This window comes from Ailuropoda melanoleuca, chromosome 13 (genome assembly GCF_002007445.2).
Source record: "Ailuropoda melanoleuca isolate Jingjing chromosome 13, ASM200744v2, whole genome shotgun sequence".
Lineage (NCBI taxonomy): Eukaryota > Metazoa > Chordata > Mammalia > Carnivora > Ursidae > Ailuropoda > Ailuropoda melanoleuca.
This window is the reverse complement of record NC_048230.1, coordinates 49,127,883-49,138,600: the sequence shown is the minus strand read 5'-3', so window position 1 is coordinate 49,138,600 and position 10,718 is coordinate 49,127,883. Positions and strand designations below refer to the sequence as shown.

At 43.2% G+C, this 10,718-nt stretch overlaps 1 protein-coding gene across 2 annotated transcripts; it reads right to left on the bottom strand.

Moving 5' to 3' along the window:
• Positions 1-13: 13 nt before the first annotated feature.
• On the bottom strand, positions 14-10,400 carry PRELID3B (PRELI domain containing 3B). Of its 2 annotated transcripts, none has more exons than XM_002915515.4 (6): positions 10,244-10,400; positions 6,054-6,222; positions 4,762-4,851; positions 4,271-4,341; positions 3,599-3,701; positions 14-1,792 (listed from the first exon to the last, which is right to left on the bottom strand). In XM_002915515.4, exons 1-6 carry the CDS (start codon positions 10,273-10,275, stop codon positions 1,673-1,675), a joined length of 585 nt encoding a protein of 194 aa, XP_002915561.1. In that variant the 5' UTR covers positions 10,276-10,400; the 3' UTR covers positions 14-1,672. The 2 variants fall into 2 exon arrangements, with proteins under 2 accessions (XP_002915561.1, XP_034495735.1); XM_034639844.1 differs by having other exon boundaries at positions 6,054-6,236; positions 10,244-10,357.
• Positions 10,401-10,718: the final 318 nt, after the last annotated feature.

Here is a 10,718-nt window from a genome sequence, read left to right as displayed (position 1 = left end):
AACAGGTTAAAAATTTGTTTAGAAATCTTTTTATCGTTAGGGCATTACACCTTTTTCAGAACAAGTATAATTTACAGAAATTATACAAGGCAACTTTTTATCAAAACATCAGTATTTTGCTACGTTTTGTTTAATGGAAATGTTATTTCACATTTGTAAAAACCATCTCTGGTTACAAAAAATAATCAAAAACCTTATTGGATTTAAGTTGCTTTTACAAATGTCCTACGAAGTCTTAAGCTAAACAACATAAGTAGAAAAACACTAATTTTTAAATAGTTTGGTATACTATTTCTGTGGTTTATGTACACATACTAACTGGTTTCTTTTACAGGAAACCTGATGAGTTTATTACATTAGCACTGTAAGATAAAGGCAAGAGCTAATCACCTTTTAACAAAAATACTCTGTATGCAACAACTGCAAGTATCAGAGAGATTACTGGTCGGTAACTGCCTGCTACAAAATAGGAAATACATTTACTGGATTGTTTTCCAGACTGCAGCTGCCCCTTAGCATCCAAAATAATTGATTTTCCACAAATAAAAGCTGCAAGCAATTCACACAGTGGTTCGTTTAGGTCAATGCTTCTTTTCTCATTATCATTCTTTTTTTCTTCCCCACCGCCCCCACCCCCCGCAGTTGCACCGTATTATTAAAAACACTAAGTACCTGGGATTTATACTTCAGAAAGACACCGTTTGAGTAATTTCAAATGATGTACAGCTCTTCATGTAAAAAAGATGTTTTGTGGTCACAATTACTTCAAAAAGTAATTATATTCAAATAACCTGACATATCATGCTTTAGCAATTACAGAGCCATGATTTTGACACATGGCAATTTATAAGTTAGGCAAATGTGAAATGCTAAGCTAAAAGATGTGAACAGCTGTTCTGTTTAAGTTTAGAGTGCTGCAGAATTCCGGTAATGACTTTATTTTTTCAGTGAACATCACCAGCTCACGGTATAGCATACTAAGTCATAAAGTACAAATCCAAGGAAGGTAATACCTTTCCTAAGTTAAAAAACTTTGGCAAATTAATACAGTACTCTTTAATACATTAAAATTCTTTTTTTGTTTTGTTTGTTGGAGTCATGTATTATTTTAGTGATAATTTTCATTCCAAAAATGTCATTTAAGTACCAAAACAAAACACTCTATTTTTTAATGGTGGTTTATAGCAGAGCAAGTTATTTTATACAAATTAATATGTCTTTTCAAACTTTAAGTTTTCCTTTTAAAGAGCAAGCTCTTGCAGGTTACCATAGCAGGGTAATTGTATGTGTCTAGGTGGCTCCGCTTTGTGCTAGGTTGGTCCAAAGCCAGGTAGAGTTCCAATGCATGAAAAGCTTTACAATTCTACCTTAAAGGAAATTTAATAGCGAATATGATTTTCCAAGTACTTTTCAAAAATTGTTACATCTTCACATAAATACTGGAATCCTCAAAATCAGATGGTCATTTGAAACAATACTACTTTGGGATGATCCCTTTTATTCAGAAACCCTGCACCTCTTTGTTTTGATCAGAAGTCCTATAGCTTTTCTTCAGCTTATTAATAAAAAAAAAACTCTACCTAAAATATAGTTTTATTTTTTAAATAACAAATAAATATATTGCCAGTTTGCAGAGACCTGGGGGGCGGATGTCAGGTACTGACTTTCCTCCTCATTTCTCTACAAACGCCGCCGCCGCCATCGGTGTCCTTATGCTCCCTCTTGCCGAAGCCGTCAATTCTTCAATTTCAGCATTTAATTTATGTATTACCCATTCCATTGCTTCTCGGCCCTTAAAAAAATCCAACACATCCACTGTTACCAAGTGAGAGCAAAGGCACCTATCAAATAAATGGCACATCAGGAAGTAACAAGGAGCATTTACAAATATAACTAACCCTCACCAGAATGGATTCTTATTGTCCTTGTTTTTTTCCTTTAATATTACTTACCAAATAGCAAATGCCCTGGACAGCTGGACTGATCTATAAACTCATTTTTATTTTGCATGCAAAAGATGTTCTCAAAAGATTCTACAATTCAATGATCGTGGTCGTTTCCTTATTTCTGATTGGGGTGGTCCCTTTTGGGGGGACCAAAAGGTCAAATCCATTTTTTGGGGGGGGGGTGTCCATTATTTTATTTAAAAAAATTTTTTTTAAAAATATTTTATTTATCTGACAGAGAGAGATACAGTGAGAGAGGGAACACAAGCAGGGGGAGCAGGAGAGGGAGACACAGGCTTCCTGCTGAGCAGGACTCTGGGATCGTGACCCGAGCAGAAGGTAGATGCTTAACGACTGAGCCACCCACGCGCCCCTGGGTCCATTATTTTAAATTAAAATCCTATACAAGGTCCTGGAAGATCTGGTCCCCGACTTGCTCTTCATCCATTCTCTCCTGGTGCTTTATGACGGTCCTTGAGGAAATGAGAAACATTTCCTGCTTCCTTTCTCAGGGTCTTTGCACATGCAGCCCCTCTGCTGGAGAGGCTTCCTGGCACACCCCTCACAGCCAAGGCACTCATTTGGCACTCAACAGAACACTCATGAAAGACTTGTATTTCTGTACTTTTCCTTTCCTAATGGCGTGATTAATGCTGCCTTCCTCTTAGTTCCATGAGGGCAGGGACCATGCTTGTTTTGTTCCCTGCTGTATCCCTAATCTAGCCTAGCACTTCCCCTGGTACAGAAAAAAGCACCTATTAAGTATCTTTTGACTGTTGAATGATTATTTTAAATATGTCTTATAACAGAGTGCATTCAGTATCTCTTTCTCTAAACTTAAATTGTTTTAAATCATGCATTCTCCAAGGGGCAAAAATTGGTTGGGGGTGGGGAGAGGTGGAAATATCTCACTATTTATATGTACATAGCCCATTCATCCTTTCATCCATCTATCCATGGTCTTAAATACTTTCACGTGGTGGTGGTTGTTAGAGAAAAAAATGTCTAAAATGGACCTGGGGGTCATGGGGCAGGGAAGATAAGGAAACAGGTTAAGAATTGGTATTTTAGGGGCGCCTGGGTAGCGCAGTCGTTAAGCGTCTGCCTTCGGCTCAGGGCGTGATCCCGGCGTTCCGGGATCGAGTCCACATCGGGCTCCTCCGCTGGGAGCCTGCTTCTTCCTCTCCCACTCCCCTGCTGTGTACCCTCTCTCGCTGGCTGTCTCTGTCACATAAATAAAATGAAATCTTAAAAAAAAAAAAAAAGAATTAGTATTTTAAACAATGGCACACAGTGAGGTATCACCAAGCACTTCCCACATGCTGGGCCGTGGGCCACACGCTTCCCATATGTTATCTCATTTACTCTTCATGACCAACTGGTAAGATGGCTAACTGATCTCCACTTCACAGATGGGAAACTGAGGCACAGAAAGGTTAGCTTAATTGTCCAAGGCTGAAAGGCTGGTAAGAATTATGGCTTGCACATAAATCCCAGGGTGCTAGACCCCAGAGCTTGTGTGGGAACTGTGTATATGGATTCTCCCTGCACTGTGGCTGAGAGTCCATTTGCCAGGACAAACACACATTCAGTATGAAGCTCTTTTAAGACAAGAAACCCAGGACCAATGATTAGGGAGCAGCCTGACTTACTTTATTAGCATTTGAAGATATCGTACTCGCCATCAGTCCTTCCAGGTAACTGCTGAGACTGACTCCTTTCACAGTGATTATGGCTTCTTGAGTCAAAACAGTTCTGGAACAGAACACATTCACACAGCTTCAGAATTTTTTATTTTATTTTATTTTTTTATTTTTTTTTTTTTAAAGATTTTTATTTATTTATACGACAGAGATAGAGACAGCCAGCGAGAGAGGGAACACAAGCAGGGGGAGTGGGAGAGGAAGAAGCAGGCCCATAGCAGAAGAGCCTGATGTGGGGCTCGATCCCGCAACGCCGGGATCACGCCCTGAGCCGAAGGCAGACGCCTAACCGCTGTGCCACCCAGGCGCCCCCAGAATTTTTTATTTTTTATTTTATTTTTTTTAAAGATTTTATTTATTTATTCGACAGAGATAGAGACAGCCAGCGAAGAGAGGGAACACAAGCAGGGGAGGGGGAGTGGGAGAGGAAGAAGCAGGCTCATAGTGGAGAAGCCTGATGTGGGACTCGATCCCATAACGCCGGGATCACGCCCTGAGCCGAAGGCAGACACTTAACAGCTGTGCCACCCAGGTGCCCCAACTTTTTATTTTTTAAAGAAATACATGATAAAAAAACCTAAAACACCCTGTAAAACAGTTTGTTGAAACGTTTTTACTCACTTTTCTGGGTCCTGAGGATGTGGTTTGTATATAAGTCTCTCATCTACTGAAACCATATTTGTAAATGAAATCTATAGAATGAAAAAAAAAATCATTTTGAAAACTAAGATTAAAAACATTTGCAAAACTAATTCACAAACCAAAATCTTGCTAGGTAAATATACAAATAACAAACCACTTTGATATTACTGCAAAAACAGAACTTAAATTTCACTATTCACTTCTTTTTATTATAAAAATAATAAATGTGGCAAAAGGATTACAGTAATAATATGCACATGATCCCAAATTCATTTTATTGGGTGCTGTCCCCTGGAAACAAGAAGTAGCCTCACTGCTCCAATGAGGAGCAGGAAAGGACAATACAGCACATGATCAACTAGTCCCTAAACTATGCTGAAGAGCCTGTATTCACCTGTACATCAACCGTGAGACCCCCCCCAAATTAAGCTATTAATTTAAAATCAAAACAAAATGGAGCTAAAACTTACATTAGTAGATTTAAGTTCCATTGTCTTCTCTACAGGATCAACTACAGAATGTTCTTGCACATATGTTTTAGTTCTTGCAGCACCAATAAGCTAAATAAAATATTAACAATTAGTAATCAGAGGAAGAGGGATTTCTTAACAATATTTTATTAGAAGGTAAAAATGTGTTAATATCTTGAACCAAAAAATCTGTTTCATAAAAAACAGGAGTAATCAGACAAAGGTCGGAAAGGAGGCCCGTTTGAGGGTATCAGGAATTCACACACCATGAATGAGATGAGACCGCGAGATACAAAAACCCTTCCCAGAGGCAATTAGCGACCAGCCCAGGGAGAACACGTGCGGTATAAAGCAGATACTGAAATCGCCAAGGTGTGACAAGGAGCACTGAGCCTGAAATATGGAAATCAGAATATATGGGTAAACATGGCATCTGGAGAAAGGAGAGCTCGAGAATATCTGTCCATATTTTCCCTAGAGCAGTCTGAGCGAGAGGGTGCTGCAGCCTCGTTCTCCAGACAGAAAAACGGCCATCTCACGATGGAGGATAATGCATCCCATCCGGCGTCACTCTTGGGCTCGGACCCCAAGCCAACCCCCTGACCTTGCTCATTTCTGTGTCCCCCACTATCTAATCCAGTGCTTTGTGCAAAGGAAGTAATCAGGACATTCCTGCTAAAAAATGTGTCCTTTAGATTTCTGAGTGGACCTAGCTTCCCCAAGGAGAAAGAAAACTGAGTCTGCTTATTATACCAGAGTTCTCTCACACTGTAATCATCTGGAACTCCAGTTTCTTGCTGGTTAAATTGGCTCATTAAAGCCTGCTCACATGTAACTGAACAGAATTCTCTTTTTAATGTATCGGGGAGGAGTCTCAAGCCTTGGAACAACTGTGGCATAGGAGAGCCCAAGAACACGCTCCTCACTTAGTGTCACGACCCACCACTGACCACAGTCACTGCCACCTAACCATTGCCACGAGACCACGACTTCCAGATCTTACTACTGGTCTGAAGTGGCTGGCAAAAGCAGGAAAAGCAGAACAGAGCTCCTTTTAGATTACAGAGCATTAGCTGGCTTCCTTCAGAAGGTTTTATCAGGCGCCTTCATGAAGACTGTAATAATATTTCCAATTCATTATACACTCATAACTCAAGTTTATTATAATACAATTTGAACTGATGCAAAAATGACATTCAGAATCGGCTCCCACAACCTATTTGAAATTATAATGTGGTTTAGAAAACTTCTCCACAGCAGTCACATTTCCACAAGAATAAAGACACACTTACAGATTTCACAATGGAAGGCAGTCCCCACTCTGTGCTGAGAAGTCTATGGCTGTGCAACTTTCCAGAGGGATCTATATGTCTGTCCAACACATCAACTCCAACCACACTTGGGTTCATAGGGTTTGGGTATTTCTGCATTGCAGCTGTCGTAACGGTTTCCCATGGGTGGCTGCCGACATGAACCAAAAACCAAACATTTGAAAAATATGCATATAAATTAAACTTTTTATAATCCATCAAATCTTTCTTTACAGTTGAAGTTTAATTTAACTAGAGAAAATTATTTTCTGAAACACTGACTAAAAGATAATTTGGGGAGCTCAATCTACATTTTGAATATGTATAGATTTCAGTACCTTCCCAGCACACAGGCTATATGGTACAACTGAGGTCTATAAAGATATAAATAGCCTATAACACATCAGTTTTTTTTATCTTTTTTTTTTTTTTTAAAGATTTTATTTATTTATTTGACAGAGACAGCGCGAGAGAGGGAACACAAGCAGGGGGAGTGGGAGAGGAAGAAGCAGGCTTCCAGCGGAAGAGCCTGATGTGGGGCTCGATCCCATAACACCGGGATCACGCTCTGAGCCGAAGGCAGACACTTAACGACTGCGCTACCCAGGCGCCCCAACACATTAGTTTCTTAAACAATCTTTCCTATTTACCCATGTTCACTTTCACACATAAATTGTTTCTAAGAATCACTGATTCACAAAAATGTATTTTAAAAAAATATGTTCTATGAAAACAATCAGGAAAAATTGTTAGTATTATACCATTTGTCCTTTTGTCTGGCCCCAATTCCATAAAGCTATAAAGATGTAACAAAAGTAAAAGAACTTATAGACACCATCAATTCTTTAAGGGATTACAAAAAGATCCAAAGTATTATTGATTTAAATACTATAATTTAAAAATATAGTTTTCTCTATATTAAGGTAATAAATAACAGTGGCCCCTCCAGTCAATCTTTACCCATTGCTTTCCCCGAAGGAGTGATTCTGATTTGTTTTGAAAAGGTCACTCAATACCACAAAGTGTTTTTAAGGCGCTTCTAATATACTCTTTTCTAATGTTCTCTCTTAATATCATCTTCTTGAAAAAACCCGTGTGCTTGCATGATTCAAAATGTGATGTACATTTTGTTCACTTCACAACTTGTGTGAATAAGATGCTGGTACAAAAGCCATCCCTTTCAAAAGAACCCCTTATTAAGGACAGTGAGTATTAGAGGTGACTGAGCCCACCTGCAGTCTGATGCTTCCCTACCTGCGCTCTTGTCTTCCTTGAAAGGAAAAAAGAGATCTGGAGATGTTTCAAACCACACTTACCGATAAACCACACAGCATTACTTTTTATTTTTCTAAAGGCAGAACAGGTAGGCCATTAATCCAGCTCAACTGTCCAGAGAACTAAGCCTGACAACTACTTCTTGCCCATAGAAGGAAAATCTCAGCACCATTCATTTCCCAGAACCCTGGACAACCAGTGACATTATTTTTAATGTTTTCATTTTTGCTATTATCTAAATGAACCTCATTCTGTTTTTAATCTCAAGCCTTATTCCACAATCAATACAGGTACATAAGGGGAGCTACGTCATGAATCTAAACAGTCCCCACAAATAGAAGTGATACAGGCCGAGCACTCAGACTGTTACCAAGGCAACTATCTAAAATGAAAATCAGATGAACCCGGTCCCTGTCTCCAACTAGTCATATACCACAGTTAGCTGGCTTCCTTGCACTTATCTCTTCCCCCATCCCCTCTAAAAAAATTAATAATTGCACATGGCTCCAGGGTGGTTATGTATTATTTGTAATATAGTCCTTCTCTACCCTGAGCCAACTCGAAAACATTGGTGTTGACTTAACTTGAACTAAGACTGCTTTATGAAACATAATTCGGTCGTTACAAAGGATGCATGTTAACAGTCTTCCAGCAATTAATCTGAACCCTACTAATGTAATCATGTGGAAAGACCTCACACCGCAAGACACTCAGAATGGCACCAAGGGGCAAGCAGAACCTTATCCACCTGCCCAATATCTTCGCCTATAAAATGAGGTAGGTGGACATTTAGGTATACTTAACTCCAGGCAGGCAGCAACAATGTCTTGATTAATCTACCGATATGTAACCAATTCAAAGAAAGGTGCCGGCACACAGGGGGCATTCCTATTTGTTGAAGGAACCAATGAATGACTTCACCGGGATGCCAACTATATGTGAAGCCCCAGGAGAAAGCACTGAACGTATTATATGGGTAAGACACAGAATGAGGACTTTAATATTGTAGACAGAAGCATCCTTAAGATAGGAAACACTTGGCAATGGTAAGATTTGTGAGGGGAGATGGTAACTTCCATTTCAGGACTGAGTTTGGGAAGCCCACAGGACACGAGCAGAGATGTCTGGTAAGACCTGAAAACAAGGATTTGAAGTTCGAGAGAGGCTGGAGCCCAGGGTACAGATTTGGGTGTCCTAAGTGTGTATGTATCAGCTGGGACCCTGACTGAAACGCTCAGATTATTTGGGGAGAATTGGGAACAGGGCTGCTTCTCCCAGGACACGTGCAGCATTTGTCTGAATAGGTCTATCTTCTGGGAGGGGGATCCCAGAGCTTTCATCAAATCTCAGAGGTCTGTGGATAAAAAATTAAGAATCACTGATGAAATCCAAGACAAGAAGGCCACTAACAGAATCTCCTTGAACACTGACACTGAAGGGGAAGAGAGGGAAACACTGAAGAAAAGAACAGGAGTGGAGGGGTAGCAGGGAGAAGAGTGTTAGGGAAGACAGAACGACGTTCTAAGGAGACGCAAAGTTCAAAGAACTTCTGAAGCACTGAAATCCAGAAGAGGATTGTCAGCAAGAAACCATCCATGACCCCAAGGGCTGAAATATAGTAAAGACTGTTACCAGGTAAATAACATCAGAAAGATCACCAATTTACAGAAAGACTAGGCGCTACGGAAAAAAGAATCTTCCCCCTGATTTTAATGCTCTAAACTTCCCAGGACCCCACGGACTCTTGGATGTGGTCTAATTCACTGAGTATGCAAAGAGTTTACAACTTCTTTTAAAACTGCTCTTGGAAACATGGTTTAAAAAAATCAGACGGTTAAACTAAAACATACCGGAAAGCTATAAAAATTAAAACAGTGTGGCAACAACAGCAAGATCAGCAGAACAAAGCAGATGGCTCAGAAATGGATTCAAATGTCAAATCACAACAGAGTTCAGGCCGAAGATGGCACTGCAAATCGCTGACAGGAGGGCTGACGGGTCAATGAAGAGCCCTTCCCTCGATTAACCATTTGGATTAATTGCTTCTTTATGCAAAAGAAGAAAAAAAAAGATGTAACTGCTTATATCCATGGTTCGTTTGTATATGGAATCATGGACCCGGAAGGGGATTCAATTCCCAAGATCCAACTGGTTTAAGGCCTACTGTGTTGCTAAGAAATTCTTCTAACCAAGAGATGTCACTGAGCGTGGCCTCCAAGTCATGCTCCGGTGGCAGGCCCGGACTGCACCATTGTCTTCCGTGTCTCCCATAAAAATGGGCAGCCCAAGGTCACACAGCGTGCCGGAGCCAGAGCTGGACCTTGGACTCCAATTGTAGTAAGGCTCCGTTCCTCACGTCATGAGCTGCCAGAAAAGTTTCGCCTCCTCGTCGCCTGAGCTCACCCGGGGAGACACTCCACCCAAAGGTGGCGGGGCGACCGGACTCCCGACAACGCCCACGCTTCCTGTTGGAATCCGCCGGTCCCCGTCCCACCGGGTTTGGCATGGCCGGAAGTGGCACGCAGGGGCCTCTCCTACCCCGAGTGCAGTCGAGGACCTCGTGCCAGGCGAGGCCCCCACCAGTTCAGGGGACCTCCCCGGGGGCCAGGCCACTAGTGCCCGTCTCTGGACCCTCTTCCAGCCGGGGCAGCAGCGAGGCCTCAAAGTACCGGGCTCTCTCCACCGCCGGGGCCGCAGACCCCGTGTCCCCGCTCCCTCCTCCTCCTCCCCGCCCCCGGCCCCGTGGGACTCAGGCCCAGCTCCCCCCACCACCAGGCCCGACGCCTGGAAGCTCCCTGAGGAGCGCCCCGGCCTCGCCACGACTCCGGCCCGAACTGCCCGCCCACTCTGCACTTACCCTGTACGCCCCGCCGACCCGTCCCACGCCCCAAACTTACTCAAAGACGTGCTCTGAAGTCCAGATCTTCATGGTGCCGGCTGCCTGCGCGGTGTCCGGGCGGCGCTAGGGGACAATGAGGCAAAAAAGCCACACTTGCCCCCGCCCCGCCCCCCCAGACGCCCAGCCGGCCGCGCAGCGCGCACGCGCCGTCGGGCCCGACGCGAAGGACGTCCCGACGCGCTGCCCCACGCCCTATCGCGGCCCGGGTTTTGCCCCAGCCTAGCGCGCGGCGCAACGAAACCCCGCCCCTTAGCGCCCGGCGCAACGCGCCGGCGCAGTGCCCGGGCAGCGCCCGGGGCCGCCGGCGTAGGTGCTGTGCTGCGCAGGCGCGACACGCGGCCGGCTGCCCGCCCCCTCGCGGGCGTCGCCGGGAACGCTGACCTCTGCGCAGAGTTGGGCCAGGCCCAGCAGGTTCCTGGGTGCCCTGGACATACCTTCCTCGCGTGCTGGTTGCATTGCGTTGGCAGGCCTGT

What these genes read in the sequence shown, in the direction of transcription:
- PRELID3B (XM_002915515.4), bottom strand. Translation starts at nt 10,275, where the DNA reads ATGAAGATCTGGACTTCAGAGCACGTCTTTGA. An exon ending in CATCCTCAGGACCCAGAAAA is followed by an intron (nt 3,702 to 4,270) that starts GTGAGTAAAAAC and finishes GTTCTGTTCCAG; the next exon opens with AACTGTTTTGACTCAAGAAG. An exon ending in TATCTTCAAATGCTAATAAA is followed by an intron (nt 1,793 to 3,598) that starts GTAAGTCAGGCT and finishes GATTTTTTTAAG; the next exon opens with GGCCGAGAAGCAATGGAATG.